General features: G+C 45.1%; 1 protein-coding gene across 4 annotated transcripts in view; it reads left to right on the top strand.

Moving 5' to 3' along the window:
• rxrab (retinoid x receptor, alpha b) overlaps positions 1 to 17,770 on the top strand; it is an 87,450-nt gene extending 69,680 nt beyond the window's left edge. For all 4 annotated transcript variants that reach the window (XM_023809541.2, XM_023809542.2, XM_072703319.1 and 1 more), the window contains 5 exons: positions 6,475 to 6,604; positions 9,423 to 9,555; positions 11,367 to 11,458; positions 13,413 to 13,518; positions 14,012 to 17,770. In XM_023809541.2, coding sequence (XP_023665309.1) covers positions 6,475 to 6,604; positions 9,423 to 9,555; positions 11,367 to 11,458; positions 13,413 to 13,518; positions 14,012 to 14,159 — 609 coding nt within the window. In that variant the 3' untranslated portion in view covers positions 14,160 to 17,770. The remainder of the gene's footprint in view (positions 1 to 6,474; positions 6,605 to 9,422; positions 9,556 to 11,366; positions 11,459 to 13,412; positions 13,519 to 14,011) is intronic.
• Positions 17,771 to 18,226: the final 456 nt, after the last annotated feature.

Here is an 18,226-nt window from a genome sequence, read left to right on the forward strand (position 1 = left end):
TAGTCAGATGAATTGGCGATCCTTGTCCCGGAATTTCCCTGTATAGACGCAGAATGTTGTGCCGTTTGTTGCCGGAGACTCAGCATAGTCCCACTAAGTTTCTGTCTGAGTCGTTAGGCGCCAGCCCCCCATGTCATAATTAATCAGAGTTGGTGTCAAGAAGAATCCACACTGTCACTTAATCGCTAGAATTTGGTCAAGCTGAATGAAATGCATTTATCTCGTAGCATGTAGTTAAACAGTCATTACTAAGAAGTTGAATGCCTTTGTCTTTCCCTTCTGTTTTCGTATTTCATGTAATACTTCTTGCATTGGCTGAGGATTTGGCATGATATGTGACATGGTAGTGTATATTTTGATAGTTTCTTTTGTCAAAACTGTTAGATAAATATGGGGAGAATAACTTGGAAACTAGGGTCTATATTACATTCAACATCTGTGCAAGGAAAGATTTTTGAGTAAAATATAGAGTAAACAAAGTCATATTTGTATTGTATTAATTGGTAAGAGGGCCTGGAAGCTGAAAGCATGAAAGGGCTATATCACAGTCAACCCACAAGGTACGTTTTTAACGTTGCGTACCAACATGTTAATCATTAGCCAGTCGCTAACATTGTAGTTTCATCTGAAGTGTTTTGAGAGCTGTGTTGCAGAGCTGTGTTTTGAGAGCTGTGTTGCAGAGCTGTGTTTTGAGAGCTGTGTTGCAGGGCTGTGTTTTGAGAGCTGTGTTGCAGAGCTGTGTTTTGAGAGCTGTGTTGTGGTATCACCACTTGTATTTGTTTAATATGTGTGAATTTTGTTTTGAGTGCGACCCGTTCATTACGCGCAAGGGGCTGATTTTTCCGTCAGGACTCACTTTGCCAAGTGGACACAGTGAATGGAAGGTCACATATACACAGCAAATTACAGAACCATCCATGATTTCATATGAGCTCTGGTGTTCAATGGAAACTCTGGGAAATTACTTATATACTGGGGACATACAGCAGACCTTGGTTTTATGGTGTATACTTTTCTGTATTCATAACTTCATGAATTAATTAAGCATTTTATTTCTATGATCATGCGTTAAGCTGTGTTCTTCATAAAATGTTAACATACTGGCTAAATCAATATATATTCTGTTGTTCAAATAACCAGATGGCTGATGATGTCACTGGCATATGAAAATCGCTCCCAGAACACAGTGTCACTTCTGAAAAACAATAATGTCTTTCCTGAATCCTTCTGCACTGAATTCACTTGCCATTTGAAGTGTGAGTACTGGGGATTTCCGGTGCGGTGCAGCTAACATTCGGATAACCAGCTCACTGCCCCAGTAAACACCAGTGACAGGTAGCTAAAGGAGCCTGGAAGAAAGATAGAGCAAGTCAGCTATGGATAAAACGCTCGTCTTAGTTTAATCTCCTCGGAGAAACTTCATTTGAAGTTTGGATCCTTAAGACTGTGAAGCTTAAAGAAGTGAAAGTGGTCGAAAAGTCTTTTGCCATTTCACTCGTTCTGAATATCAATCAGTTGTCATTATCATTAAACCGGCAATGCTTCTCATTGGCCCTGTTTACGTGTTGTCTTAAAATGCCTCTTGGGTGATCGGATCACAAGTGGACCGTCGGGACTCATAACCATTTACATCTGTGTCTATCATGTATCTCCAAGGTGTCCGGCAGACCACTTGTGTTCAGATTTTATTACTGACCCGTGCACAGTTATTGTAACATCCTTTTCGGGGACACATCCAGGACACATTAGCGTTTATGTGACAAAAGATATGTGGTTAGCTGCATTCCAGACCACCACTACTAGTGCTCACGGATCACATCTTGGTGGTTCTTTACACTTGTATTTAGCGCTGTCTGCTTGTGATCTGATCACCCAAGACGCATTTTAACACCAAGTGTAAACAGAGCCAAAGTGCGCTCCGTAGCTCCATTGGCAATTCTCTGCTTTTTTTTTTGCCTACCAAAGTGCATGGTGAGTTTTTGTGGTGTCAGACCTGCTCAAACTAAACAGTTAGACATGAATGTACGTTTAATATTCAGACATTGTCCATCCATCTTCTGTAATTGCTTGTCCTCTTCAGGGTCGTGGGGGGGTCCGAAGCCTTTGGGCACAAGGCAATGAACAGTTCAGGATGGGGTGGAAACCCATTGCAGGGCAGAGTCACACACCTACGGGCAATTTGGTAACTAGTTTACCTTAGCAAGTTTTGGGACTGTGGGAGGAAACAAGAGTACCCGGAGGAAACCCCACGACGATACGAGAGTCTAACCCTGTAAGCTCCACACACACAGAACCTGGGGGAGAGTCTAACCCTGTAAGCTCCACACACACAGAACCTGGGGGAGAGTCTAACCCTGTAAGCTCCACACACACAGAACCTGGGGGAGAGTCTGACCCTGTAAGCTCCACACACATGGAACCTGGGGGAGAGACTAACCCTGTAAGCTCCACACACACGGAACCTGGGTGAGAGTCTGACCCTGTAAGCTGCAGACACACGGAACCTGGGGGAGAGTCTGACCCTGTAAGCTGCACACACACGGAACCTGGGGGAGAGTCTGACCCTGTAAGCTCCACACACACGGAACCTGGGGGAGAGTCTGACCCTGTAAGCTCCACACACACAGAACCTGGGGGAGAGTCTGACCCTGTAAGCTCTACACACACGGAACCTGGGGGAGAGTCTAACCCTGTAAGCTGCACACACATGGAACACATGGAGAGTCTAACCCTGTAAGCTCCACGCACACAGAACCTGGGGGAGAGTCTGACCCTGTAAGCTCCACACACACGGAACCTGGGGGAGTGTCTAACCCTGTAAGCTGCACACACATGGAACACATGGAGAGTCTAACCCTGTAAGCTCCACACACACACGGAACCTGTGGGAGAGTCTGACCCTGTAAGCTCCACACACACGGAACCCGGGGTGAGAGTCTGACCCTGTAAGCTCCACACACACGGAACCTGGGGGAGAGTCTGACCCTGTAAGCTCCACACACACGGAACCTGGGGGAGAGTCTGACCCTGTAAGCTCCACACACACGGAACCTGGGGGAGAGTCTGACCCTGTAAGCTCCACACACATGGAACACATGGAGAGTCTAACCCTGTAAACTCCTCACACATGGAACACATGGAGAGTCTAACCCTGTAAGCTCCACACACATGGAACACATGGAGAGTCTAACCCTGTAAGCTCCACACACATGGAACACATGGAGAGTCTAACCCTGTAAGCTCCACACACACACACGGAACCTGGAGGAGAGTCTGACCCTGTAAGCTCCACACACACGGAACCTGGGGGAGAGTCTGACCCTGTAAGCTCCACACACATGGAACACATGGAGAGTCTAACCCTGTAAGCTCCATACACACGGAACACATGGAGAGTCTAACCCTGTAAGCTCCACACACACACGGAACCTGGGGGAGAGTCTGACCCTGAAAGCTCCACACACACGGAACACATGGAGAGTCTAACCCTGTAAGCTCCACACACACACACGGAACCTGGAGGAGAGTCTGACCCTGTAAGCTCCACACACACGGAACCTGGGGGAGAGTCTGACCCTGTAAGCTCCACACACATGGAACACATGGAGAGTCTAACCCTGTAAGCTCCATACACACGGAACACATGGAGAGTCTAACCCTGTAAGCTCCACACACACACGGAACCTGGGGGAGAGTCTGACCCTGTAAGCTCCACACACACGGAACCTGGGGGAGAGTCTAACCCTGTAAGCTCCACACACACGGAACCTGGGGGAGAGTCTGACCCTGTAAGCTCCACACACACATGGAACCTGGGGGAGAGTCTGACCCTGTAAGCTCCACACACATGGAACACATGGAGAGTCTAACCCTGTAAGCTCCACACACATGGAACCTGCGGGAGAGTCTGACCCTGTAAGCTCCACACACATGGAACACATGGAGAGTCTAACCCTGTAAGCTCCACACACATGGAACACATGGAGAGTCTGACCCTGTAAGCTCCACACACATGGAACACATGGAGAGTCTGACCCTGTAAGCTCCGCACACATGGAACACATGGAGAGTCTGACCCTGTAAGCTCCGCACACATGGAACACATGGAGAGTCTGACCCTGTAAGCTCCACACACATGGAACACATGGAGAGTCTAACCCTGTAAGCTCCACACACATGGAACCTGGGGGAGAGTCTAACCCTGTAAGCTCCACACACATGGAACACATGGAGAGTCTAACCCTGTAAGCTCCACACACATGGAACACATGGAGAGTCTAACCCTGTAAGCTCCACACACATGGAACACATGGAGAGTCTAACCCTGTAAGCTCCACACACATGGAACCTGGGGGAGAGTCTAACCCTGTAAGCTCCACACACATGGAAGACATGGAGAGTCTAACCCTGTAAGCTCCACACACATGGAACACATGGAGAGTCTGACCCTGTAAGCTCCACACACATGGAACACATGGAGAGTCTAACCCTGTAAGCTCCACACACATGGAACACATGGAGAGTCCAACCCTGTAAGCTCCACACACATGGAACACATGGAGAGTCTAACCCTGTAAGCTCCACAGACATGGAACACATGGAGAGTCTAACCCTGTAAGCTCCACACACATGGAACACATGGAGAGTCTAACCCTGTAAGCTCCACACACATGGAACACATGGAGAGTCTGACACTGTAAGCTCCACACACATGGAACACATGGAGAGTCTAACCCTGTAAGCTCCACACACATGGAACACATGGAGAGTCTAACCCTGTAAGCTCCACACACATGGAACACATGGAGAGTCTAACCCTGTAAGCTCCACACACATGGAACCTGGGGGAGAGTCTAACCCTGTAAGCTCCACACATGGATAACATGGAGAGTCTAACCCTGTAAGCTCCACACACATGGAACACATGGAGAGTCTAACCCTGTAAGCTCCACACACACGGAACACATGGAGAGTCTAACCCTGTAAGCTCCACACACACGGAACACATGGAGAGTCTGACCCTGTATGCTCCACACACATGGAACACATGGAGAGTCTGACCCTGTAAGCTCCACACACACGGAACACATGGAGAGTCTAACCCTGGTCCCAAAGGTGTGAAGCAACAGTGCTAACCAGTGCACCACTGTGCCATATTCAAACATTAATGCTCAGCAAAACACCAAATTTTAGGTGGTTCTGATGCGGTCAGTCGACACATGGAGGTTACGACGCTGCTATGACGCTATGACTTCCTTCAGTAGCTAGCTACTTACAGATATTCCTATTTGTATTTACTGCAGACTGTTTTTCCGAAATGCCTTTTTACCCTTCGGGTGCCTCACCTTTCTGAGGAGAGTTTTCTTGTGCTGTTGGGCTTTGGGTCTGAACACCTGGCCTCAGACAGACCAAGGTCTGCTGTTTGCCATACATTTACATAGGAATACATGGCAGCATTACACATACATTTAGCTATGCAGCTCGTGTCTGTATACCAGTGTCCCAGATTTTCACTCACTTTCTTCATCGTGATGTTTGCTGTCTGCCGCGCAGAGCAGAATCGCCCAAGGTCGCCCATTTCTCCAATATGTTACATAGGAAATCCTTATTGTGGAATTACTCTTTTGTAACAGCTAGTAGAGAAATTAATTTGGATGGAACATGCGCCGCTGTGCCATGCTGTGATTTTCTCACTGATTTTTAGCAATTATTAATTCCAAATGAACATCCCCAGGGAAAAGCAGCTCGTAACGACACGCCGCACAGCCTCGGCAAATGAGGACACGCCGCAGCCTCTGGCGGCTCATGCCTCTCGGCTGTTTGCCTGATGCCCCCCTGTCTGTCTGGCTGCCTGTCTGTCTGTCTATCTGTCTGTCTGCAGTTAAGTCTGACTATTTCGCAGGCTGCCTGTCTGCTTGTTGTCTGTCTGTTTGCCTGTCTGGCTGTCTATCTGACCGGCTCTGTCTGTTTGGCTGTCTGTCTGCCTGTCTGTTTGACTGTCTGTCTCTTTGGGTGTCTGGCTGGCTGTCTGTCTCTCTGTCTGCCTGTCCATCTGACCAGCTCTGTCTATTTGTCTGTCTGTCTGACTACCTGTCTGTCTGTTTGCCTGTCTATCCGACCAGCTCTGTCTGTTTGGCTGTCTGTCTGGCTGTCTGTCTCTCTGTCTGCCTGTCCGGCTATCTCTCTGACCGCCTCTGTCTTTTTGGCCATCGGTCTGTCTGTCTGTTTGCCTGTCTGCCTATCTATCTGACCAGCTCTGTCTGTTTGCCTGTGTGTCTGACTATCTGTCTGTCTGTTTGCCTGTCTGTCTGTTTGGGTGTCCATCTGCCTGTCTGTCTCTCTGTCTGCCTGTCCGGCTATCTCTCTGACCGGCTCTGTCTTTTTGGCCATCGGTCTGTCTGTCTGTTTGGCTGTCTGTTGGTCTGTCTGGCTGCCTGTTTGACTGTCTGTATGACTGGCTGTCTGCCTCCTCAGCCCAATGATCCGGTCACAAACATCTGCCAGGCGGCTGACAAGCAGCTCTTCACCCTTGTCGAGTGGGCTAAGCGGATCCCGCACTTTTCGGAGCTCCCCTTGGACGACCAGGTCATCCTCTTACGAGCAGGTACTGCCGGCCCACCTACCCTCACCCTCTGTGTCACCTCCCTGCACACAAGTGTCATTTCAAAAAGAAATTCATATATTTTTTGATCAATGCCTCCAAGACCTTAATGCACCAGTTTGCATATTTTTACTTTAAAGATTGTCAAAGAACAAAGTTAAATAAATTACAAAGAATCCCACCAATCAAACCTAATGTCTCCCCTGACGTGGTTATAGATGTTTACAAATGCAAGTGAACTTGTTAACCGGTACAAAGAGGGTTCTAGGATCTCCTTCTCAGACTCTGACTCCCTGTAGTCTAAATCTGAGCCAGACATCAAGGTTGTAGAACCGTAAACTAGGATAAGAAGTAGAATGGAGCAGCAGGACAAGTTTCACTGTCCCTTCACAAAGACCTTTCACACATTTCAGGCATCTGGCCCCAGAGTAACATTGCCCTGTATCCTCAGTCACAGCAAATAACCTACGGCCTGTAATGGTTATAACGAGTAATGGTTTCTCACATCAGAGTAGAGTCAGCTCCTCACAAATAGTAGTCGCTGTCAGTCACATCTTGTCAGAGGATTGGTCAGTAATCATAATAATAATAATAATAATAATAATAATAATAATAATAATAATAAATGCCCGAATCACAATTGATTAGTCTGCGATCATTGATATAGTTAAAGATGCTACAGTATAAACATCGCACATTAAATATCTGGCATTTTAAAGACATAGTTGAGACCCGGGTGACCGAGTGGTGCAGTGGTTTATTGTATGATAGATTACATTTAGTGCATTTATCATTTGTTATCCCAAAATAAGAGTTTGTGGCACATGAATTTATTTTTTCAGACTCTACAAACTTATGTCTTTGGGAAGCAAAGTCTTATGAGATTCACAAGGAAATACTGCATACCTGAACCGTACTGGGCGCTCTTATTTAAGACTGTTTAGCAGAATGTATAGATAGGAAAGGTTTGTATGCGCGTCAGGATCCAGTGCTTTGTGTCTTTCTGTGCTTTCCAGCGTCGGGTTCTGCTTCCCCTCCTGCATTGCATGTCTCCCTGGGGAGATCTTTAACAGTTCGGTGTGTGGATTTACACCTGCCTGCCAGCTCCACACACCTCACCGCCGACTCAGTGTAAAGGTGTATTATTCATTATTCACGCTAAACAAACACACACCTACTCAGCTGCAAAGGCTCTGTCTCCTCACCAAATCACACAGGCCCTCTGGGGATGGCCGATTCCTCCCCTGCGCAGCCTGGCTATCTTTACAGCCAATAGCTATATTTTTCCCATTGCAGTTTTATAAAATTTTGATCCCCTTTTGCTGCAGAAGTAAGATATTACTCACAAGTCAGACAATATTAGCTCGTAAGTCGTGGCCCAAACATTTGGTCTTCATGTCCCCGTCTGAGCAGGTAATTAAGTAAGTTAAGTTAGTCTCCTGCAATGCCTCATTGCGATATCATAATGTGACTCAGGTTATTAATCTGTTTGTGTACCAGCAGACCACCCTGTTCACCCAATACTCATAGTCAGGCTCCAGACTGAGAGCAGCTGACATTAAACTTTATTTAGCCGGACCATGTTCAGCCACACGCTCGCCAGAAACCGCGGTCACTACAGACGTGATCCGCATTCACAACATGAGCACGCCGGCTGTTTCCAGTGAGCGTTAATGCTGTTTACTCTTTAAGCATAGAGTGTGCTTTTTCAAAATGGGGCCTTGTATCGTTTATGTTTATGGTGTCATATGTTTGACATTAAAATCATCCGGAATGCACCCACCAAAGCTTTAATATGCCAACGAGTACAGTTAGTGCTAACTAACTCCCTACTTATCTCTAACTGTTGGATGCTGATGGATGTGCTGTGAGTAGCTTGAGTGGCAGTGACACCGCTCTTCACAGGGGATGACTTTACAGGCGCACTGCAAATAGGTCCCTTTCCCTGAATTCCTGTAATCATCTATTAAATCTAATGTCTTCTGTATACAGATTTACTAACAGAGAACCCATTTCGCAACTTAATGTTAATTACTCTAAGTCTTATGTTGATCATTTTAAACAGCATGAAATCTTTTTTATTTTAATAAAGATGAATGCACCGATTTTAAAATTCCTCCTGAAAGGGGATTCTGTCACCTTTGAGTGCTTTGTTTCTTTTGGAAATACAGGCAGGGCATCAGCAGTAAACTCAGCTTCTTCAGATTGCCGTCACGTCGTGTGGAAGACCTGTGTCTCAAATCATATTCTCCCAAACTCTCTAGCTCTATTAATAACCAGTTTAGTTCTGCTGTCTCGCAGACGAAAGCATCCAAGGAGATTCACAGGACTCAGATAGGGGGGGGGGGTGTTGCTAGGCAAAACAGTTAAAGGAGCTCTGTACCTACATCTCTCAATTAAGTATGATTGTGTGTGTGTGTGTGTGTGTGTGTGTGTGTGTGTGAATGAGTGGTCCCCATAAAGATTTGTATATGATTACATATCTGCTCGTGCGCATGTATGGTCATGTAATGGACTGTCATGTCATCCATGGAGTTGTATCTAAATTTTCTCCAGACAACTTCATCCCTGACCAAGCTAATCGGTTAGGTGATGGATGGATGTCACCTAATGGTGTTTTGGTTAGAGGTCCACCTAGTGTGACCTGTCTATGCCATAGACTGCATATGTGCTATCATTACTGTTTATTGAAGATCAGCTAGATGACCTCATTCTAGGGTAGAAAGGCAGATTCCCTAAGCAGTAGACCACTTGTTGATGCTAATCTTCTGTACTTTGTGCTCAGCCGGATCTCTCTCTCTCTCTCTCCCTCTCTCTCCAGGGTGGAATGAACTCCTCATTGCCTCGTTCTCACACCGCTCCATAGCGGTGAAGGACGGCATTCTGCTGGCCACAGGCCTTCATGTGCATCGCAACAGCGCCCACAGTGCCGGAGTGGGCGCCATTTTTGACAGGTGGACGTCTTTCACCGTTCTGTGTTGTCTTGTTCTGGACAGACACCAGCATAGTCCAGTAGGAAATTGCCAGTCATTTTGTGCATAAGTTAGGTTGAGTGTCCCCGCCAAAACGCATCCCAAAAACCAGTGTGTTGCTCACAAGCTAAGGCTGAAATGCCCTTATTAGACAATACATGCATTATGACTTTCATAAGAGGCTTGGTTCATTTTTTCCACACATTTCGATTAATGGATCGCATCTTTGCATTAAAGACAAAAGCTTTAAGTGTGATGATGCCTCTTTGTTCATCTGCTGATGGGAGCTATTACACATGACCAATACAGAATACCTTAAACACATAATTGCTTTATTCTGCCTGTTCTTTGGGACTAAAGAAATTAGTTTAAATAGACAGAATAAGCTATTTACATGAATTAAAATGCATTGATTGAAAAAAATCAATTAAGTAATTGAATCTTAATTAAACTAGACACTGATTTGTACAGGTATTTAGGGTACATAAGTAAAACAAATCAGGCAAAACTGAAATTTTAATGTCTGATCCTGTTTGGTGATGATTTATTTAATATAGCACCTTAGCTGCAGGCTTCATATCTTGCTAGTTGAAACTGTTGTAATTGCTCACCGACACCGATAAGGAGTTTACACATGAGTAATGCATTTACAGTCTGCTCTTGTCCACAGTGGTCAAAAATATTTGTATACCTTTCAGTATTAATATATGTTTTTGAATTAATATTTATATACCTGTATAAATCTTGAGTGCTGAGAAAACTAGATCAGCAGTTCTGCATATGCCAGTTTTAGTTTCAGCTGCTATAAAAGAATAAATCTATAGCATATCACATTGCCGAATAAAATTTAAGTTCTTCATTAAAAGGTTTATACATACCAAAAATATACTAAATCTCAAAATTATTTTATTTTATTTTTCAGTTTACTTTACTGTTGAGGGCTGTGTAACTACTGAGATATCAAGGTTATAGCAAATCATGGTCTAGATTTAATCAACAGTGCAAATCAGCCAAATTAATTGAGCCCAAAATGTAGCATGCCACGGCTGGGAACCACTGAACTAGATCACACCCTGGCAGAACCCCAGAGGAATCGCCATGTGTGGGCGGCATGCCTATTTTAGTTTTATATTATGCCACTAATTAAAGGCATTGTATAATAAAGAACCGCTCTTTGGAAATCTCTCGCTTTTGATTGATTACGGATGGCAGGTACTGGATTTACATAGTGCAGTTTTTTCCAGGCTATTCTGCCATGTCGGTTCATCGGTGTTGTTGTCTTATAGCATGATTAAAGAGTGACAGGTCCCCCCCCCCCCATGGAGGTTGTTTCACAGCCATATGTAAGATAAATAAGTGGAGCGCCTGCCGGCATGGCTGTTGGTAACTCTGCGAATCTGTTGTATTTCTACTGCATCTGAATAATTATTCAACATCATGTACAATGCTACCTTCAACAGTGTCCCTGAGCACAGATTTTTTTAAATGTGTATTTTTACCTTTTTATTGAACAAAAAATTCTCAGGCAACAAAAGAATTGTTGCTTTCCTTTTTACTTTGATGTTTGTTAAAAACAAGTCAGTTTTTAATTGCGGACATCAATGTAGTTTGATGAAAAATACTATCACTGCATATATCTTTATTTGAAACTCTTTGGAATTTTATAGGTGGATACAGTAGCAATGATCTATTCAAATGATGACATTTAATGTGCCATGATTTCCAGGATAAAAGCTATAACGTTTACGTCAGGACTGTCTCATGCCTCGCTTCTCTCATTTGGGTGGCGACAGGGTGTTGACAGAGCTGGTGTCCAAGATGAGAGACATGCAAATGGACAAGAGCGAGCTGGGGTGCCTGCGTGCGATCGTGCTCTTCAATCCAGGTATGCCAGATGCCACTTTATCCGTGGGGGGGGCGGTGATTAGACTGTATTACTATTTATTTCAAGAGGCAGGGGCCTCTAAGGTAAACACACAGAAACTGTTTCATAAGGAAGGATGAGAAGATCAATGGCCCAAGGTGCTCGTGGCCCCATCAGGCTGCAAGCACATCCCACTCTTCTCTACTCTATCTGTACTGGTTATCACGTCCAAGGCCAAGCGATGTCTCCTGGTCAGAGACGAGTACAAAGCAAGCAGAGCAGCTCCTGCGTCTCTCACATCCTCTATGACTTCAAGCCAAAACTGTATATAAATATATGACATGTAGATCATATTACCATTTACTGCCACATGAGCTCAGAATACGAACTTTCAAGATACAAGCACAATACCAGCCCCAATCCTTGTCCCAGTTCCAAAGCCTGTTAAATACCCACCTTTCCTTGAGGTTGGTATTGATATGTTAATATAACAAGGCTCGCTCAGTAACACAGGTGCCAGACAGGTGGTCCCTTGGAGCAGACGCCTCTGTCAGAGAGGTGCGCACCCCCGAGGACTATTGTTATGCGAGCAGCGTTCTTCCAAGACAGGCCGCTCTCCTTTTCCTTTTGATCATACTTTTGAGCAAAATTGATTTTGATGGCCTACTTTTCAAATGAAGCTTCCCCCAAAGTCCCTTTTAATGCCAGATAAGCCGTTCCCAGCCGTCCGCTGGAGCGCTTTTGTCTGGGGTGTCCGCAGAGGTACCGTGCAGCTTACATTATGGTAATTACACCCCATCCCCCTGCACCCCCCCTGCTGGATTCTGCTTTTCCACCTTGTGAGACCACTAATTTCCTTTGTTTATTCAGCTTATAAAAGTACATATTCAAATTCATGTGGCACCAATACCTATTTGTAACATTTTTACTATTGTTATTATTATGAAACTGGTACAGTAGCAGCACTCATTTCTTTGTCCAGAACCTTCTTCTACAGAAATCATAGAGACATGTGACAAACCCCCCTTTCCAAGTACAATCCCTGGAAAAAAAGCTGCTTAAGGGCGAGTTTGGACTTAAGGGCTTCTTAGTTTCACACACCATGGTACACACTGACCTTGCTGAGCAAAGGATGTCTATTAAGGAACAACTTGGTTTACAGTAGATTCACTGACCACAGCTTGGTGTGTCTAACCAAGTGTCTCTGAAAACATCTCCACCAAACAGAAATTCTCCATACTCAGAGAGATAACATTCACAGATTCGAGTAATCTTTAAAGCCTTTATTTGTGATTGTAATTCTTTCACGAGGAGCAAGATTTCTAAATGAGACCATCCACATCCCACAGCAGTTAGATAGTAACCATCCTGATATGGCATCACATACTCTCTACCTATCAGCCGTATGCGCTGAGTAAAGCAGATGGCGTCTCCAGCACACACGAAAACCCACGGCTGGAAAATGATTCTCACTGCAATTATGTGGTGTTTATATTTACCCATTACAGCGGCCCTTTATAATGTTTTATATCCATAGACTGGTCACAAGTGATGCGCAATCAGTGCAACTAATCATTGCCTTATGTTCCACACAATATGGGGATGAGGCCTTTCGTTTGGCAGAAATGCTAGAAAATAAAGCTTTAGTGTACAACTGTGTTATATTTTATAGCCTGTCTTTGTTTGGGGATAATTAAACTGATTATATCAAATTAAAGTTCCTCAGCATCAGTCTTTGGTGAAGCTTATTCTTCTCCTCAAGCCTGTCAAGTATCAGCATCATCCAGGTTAATTATTACCTCTTTCCATGGTAACCATAAAGTAGGTCTTAGCCAAAAAGCATCGTTACCAGTAGCTGAGAGACCTCTTTACTCTCAGTCATGTTTTACAAGGGCTCAGTAGGAAAATGTCAATTCCGTCGCCATAGTATGCTTGCATACTGAGCAGTGTGTGGCTCGTCCGATCCATTTCCTAGACTCCAAAGGTCTGTCGAACCCTGGCGAGGTGGAGGCACTGAGGGAGAAAGTGTACGCTTCACTGGAGGCTTACTGTAAACAGAAGTACCCAGACCAGCCTGGGAGGTGAGTGTTTCACTCATTGGCTCATGTGCTCTGCTCTTTGGGTCACATGTTCTGCCCTGTAGGTCACATGTTTTGCAGTTTGGATCAAATACTCTGATCTTTGGATCTCTCCTCCTCACACTTCACGCATTTACATGCAAACCATGTCTAATGCGACCCATTCCTTCCCAGTGCATTTTTGATGACATTTATTTTATTTTATTTTATTTTATTTTTCTTTCGGCCCAGAAGTCAAGAAGCCCATTTAATGATGGATTTTTAAAAATCCACCAAGTAGTTGTTTATGTATAACAAAACAGGAACCAATACTGGCCTTGTCATTTCTCATTACCAAAGTTTACTTAGTTTAATCTGATTTGTTACAGAGCCACAGTTTGTTTAATCAAATTTGTAAGGTACTGTTTGTATTTATTTCTTCAAACCACGTGTGGGACTGAACCCAAAGCTGCCCTCTAGTGGCTAACATGTACGCTGCTTGTCACTCTGCGGCCAGGTTTGCCAAACTCCTCCTGCGGTTGCCTGCCCTGCGCTCTATCGGCCTCAAGTGTCTGGAGCACCTGTTCTTCTTCAAGCTAATCGGAGACACACCCATCGACACCTTCTTAATGGAGATGCTGGAAGCGCCACACCAAATGACCTAAAGCGGAGGCCGGCCCAGTGCCCAGGCTTCCCTGCACGACAGCGGACGGTTTCCTGATGCCCTATGGAAACACCCAGGATCTCCCTCATTGTTTTTTTTTTCATGTTTCAGAGGAGTTCATTATGTTTATGGGTCTGTTTTTTTTTACAATGTATAAAAGAATAGATTTGCGATTATATAGCTCATGAAAAATGAGAACAAGGGATTCAAATCTGCAAATTGAAATATCTGAGACCCTTTTTTATTAAGAAAAAAATGTCACGGAGCAGAAACAGATATTGCATAGAATGGAAATGTGTGCGCTGATCCCAAGCTCAAAGTAGGATAAGTATTTGGACAATCTCGTTATTTACAGGGAGTTTTAGAGTGGCAGCCTGGTACGCCTCATCTGATGGCCGTACACGGTGAGTTTCTCTGCAGGCCAATCAGACTTTACGAGAAGAGGAGGTCGGGTCTCCTTTCTGACTCCTGGGACCGGACCCTGAAAACGTAGGACACTGCTCCGACCAGCAGAGGGAGCCGCTGACCAGCCCAGCCTCAGGGAGGCGGACCGTCCTGACTGTGCAAGGTGTGAGGGGGGCTCCAAACCCACATCACGGCGACTGTGACACGGCTGTCTTCTAAGGAGATGGATTAGCTCCCCGGGCTGGGAGCACGAGATGAGCTCTGGCCTCGGTTTCCGGGGGAGACGATGCCATGCTAGCCGACCCACAGCGACCCGGGGACTCTTCTGCGCACGGTTCTGCAGGCTTGCGACATTCATGCACTTTCTCTGCCCTTTAACCATGAGCCACTGCCCACATTTGGTCTGGAGCAGATTCATCCCTCCCCCCCTACTTCTCTCTGCAAGATCAAAACTCCACAGTACCTCAATAGACTGTGACCGCTAACCTCCGGATCCCTCCCTGCGGCCCCGCATGGGAGCCTCGCTACACTGTAACTTGTTACAAGTCATACGTCACAGCCAGACACAGTATTGAAGGCGCATGTTTCGTGACGCGACCGGCATTTGGTGTGATCTGTTAGTGTGATCTCTGCTGGGTTAGCCAGTGACTGGAGGAGTGCTGGGTGGGACCTGTGCTCTTAGGAAGGAAAGCTTTATGTTCTTGGCACTTAACTCTCCGTATGAAATAAGGACGGAGCCAGGAGTAGGTGGGTAATGCAGGAGCGCATGGACTGGTGAAGGAGCGGAATGGGTGAGTCACCGCCCCCCTGCTCAGGGGATCAAAGCACAGGGCCTTCACCTGACGAGACCGTTAGGGCTCTTTTGCGAAGATGGTTTGTTTGTAGAGATGTGCAGGTCAGTGGCTCTCAAGCCTTTCCTGATGCATCTCCAGCCTTTCTGTATGTTTCTCCAAATTCTACCACCAGACAATCTAACGATAACACGTCAGCTCATCTTCAAGCCCGTGATTAGGTGCATAAACTGTTCCGGAGCCCAAATGTAGCAAACATATGCAACGGCTGCCGGTGCTGAAGGAGAGGTTTGGGAGGCACTGGGGAAGGTGATCGTGTGTCTCTGACCATATTATTCACTTTCGTGCTGCTGTGGCGAAACTATGCATCTGTCATTTCCAAAGATCATCCACGGGATAGTTTTTATCTGACGCAACCAAGCTTAAGGAGTGCTCAGCTGTGAAGCTGTGCATCAAGGCAGTATTCGATGAAAACTCTGACTGGGCTCAGGGACATTTCAGGAAACTGAGAGCTTTTACTGCCCTCTAGTGGAACAGAATGAACAATGCAATTTAGCTCGTCAAGGAGAACAGCTGCAAATCAGATAAATACTTAGATGGTCTCACAGTCAGAAGCGTTGCAAGGCTTTCGCAAATCAAACAGTTTTACCTCAGGTATATACAACAACAAAAAAAGTTTCTAAAGTTGTTTCAAAGAATAACTTGTCCAATTTTCTTTTAAAAAGGAACTTGTCAGTATTTTTATGTTTTTAATGTATTTTGAAAATTATTTCCATTAAAATGTTAAATTTTAGAATGAGATTATTGGCAGTTCTCACACTCACAGACTAGCACTGCAGAGCGTGTGAATGAATGCTTTCTCAGTTCACTATTGTAACTAGATCCTACCAGTGTTTACCTTCATTGGCAGTAACTCACCAGCCAGAAACTCAGAGGGAGCTACAAGTATATTTTTGAAATTTGTAAATTGCAAGTAGTGGGATCGTGTAATCTCCCTCAAATAAATCTCTTGTCTAGGGTTCGTTCTGTAGATGTGACTAGCCTTTCATTATAAATTTAAAAGCACTAATCATTAACAGTTTGCAACCATGCTGACTAAATCCAGATTCAACCAATCATACCACTCCTTGTCTTTTCTCTCATGTGAATAGATGGACACCTAACAGGTGTTACAAAAATCAGCAGATGGTTTAGCCAGAGGTTAAAAAGCCATATTGGTGTACGGCAGAAAACTCCTAAAAGAGACGGTTAAAGAAATGAATTCATAAATATGCTTTATACATGCACAAAGCTATTTTGTCTATATGTATAAGTGTGTATATTTATATAGAGATCTAAGTGTTAAACAACTGATATATGCTAGCAATGGGGATAGAATCGCAGCATTCATCAAGATGTGTTTTGCAGTCTTCAGACACCTTTCTGTTTGTTTGTTTTGTGGCCTTTATCTCTGATTACTTTATGTTTGTTCTCTTCTACCCAGTGAAGCTAGCAACCTGTAAATGCCACCTGCAGGATGTAACCCCTGTAAATGACCGCGGACCGGCTCCTGTAGCCCCTCCCCCACCCGTGCTGACCTTTCTGATTGGTTGGCACATGCTCTGCTGGGGGGAAGGCTGTGCAGTCCCCCGTCACACCCCCTGCTGAGCAAATAACATCCCTTAACACAGGGTCGCACTGTGGCTGCACAAACACAGGTACACTGTGACACCCCAGTGGGGAAGCAGTGCCAGTGTGCCCCCACTTCTGGACAACTGTGGGGCCAAATTTCATTTGTCAGCTGACTTGTTTCATGCGTTTTAAAAAGAAGATTCATGCCGCATACAAGCGACAGCAACCTGGCAGGGGTATGTAGTAGGGGGACATCAGTGTCTGAAAATAGAACTATCCTGTTTGCACAAAAACGACAGACAACCCGCTGGATGCTTTTGCGCATTTCAGACGATGATCACAGTGTGATACCAGAAAACATAACATGGCATCTGAAAGCTGACTTTTCAGCAAGCTGACACAAAACAAGTTATGATTCCCAAATTAACACAAAATTCATGCCCCACAACTCTGTACTGAATAAACTGTTAGAAGATGGATTGATTTGAAGATGTGCTTAGTCAATATCCTGCACGTGTCCAAGACAGAGGCATTATGAGAGTCTCGTATGGTATTTTTATTTCCCCAGAATGGACACGAGTTCAGCGCAATATACCGTTTTGTGCTCAGAATGAACAGGACGAGAGTCTGTTATCCATCTGACTGTAATAACTTGCACTTGTTTTATGCTGACATGGAACAGCCATGCCTGCGGTGGAGGACAGGGTCAGGGGGTGCAATTTGGGTGCAGCCAGCGAACGAGAGAATGGAAAACAGCCGCGGTCATAGTTATCGGCCCTGTTTACACTAGATTTTAAAAGCATCGTGGGCGCTAATGTGAACTACGCTAATTAGTTGTTAAGTGTAAAGAACCACCAAGATGCACTGGGAAACAATCACTCAAACCACTTGCTGATGTGGTTTGGAACACGTATCTTTTGTAGCGTAAATGCTAGTGTGTCCTGGATGCGTCCCCAACAAGGACAAGGACAATAACTGTGTGCGGGGCAGTAATGAAATCTGAACACAAGTGGTCTGCTCGTCACCTTGGAGAGACGTGATAGTCCACTTGTGTTCACCCAAGACGCATTTTAAGACAAGGTGTAAACAGCGCTATGGTCATGAGGCGACATAAGCAGGACACAGGCTGCTCAGCGTGTTTATCAGTAGCTGGGTCACTCAGGAACTTAAAGGTTTAGTGAGAATCTTTCTATCACGCGTCCAGTTGTAGCAGTAGCTACCAGCGTGAGAAACGTGCACCAATCCTGGAGTGTGTTTGACT

Source organism: Paramormyrops kingsleyae, chromosome 2, assembly GCF_048594095.1.
Source record: "Paramormyrops kingsleyae isolate MSU_618 chromosome 2, PKINGS_0.4, whole genome shotgun sequence".
Classification (NCBI taxonomy): Eukaryota; Metazoa; Chordata; class Actinopteri; order Osteoglossiformes; family Mormyridae; genus Paramormyrops; species Paramormyrops kingsleyae.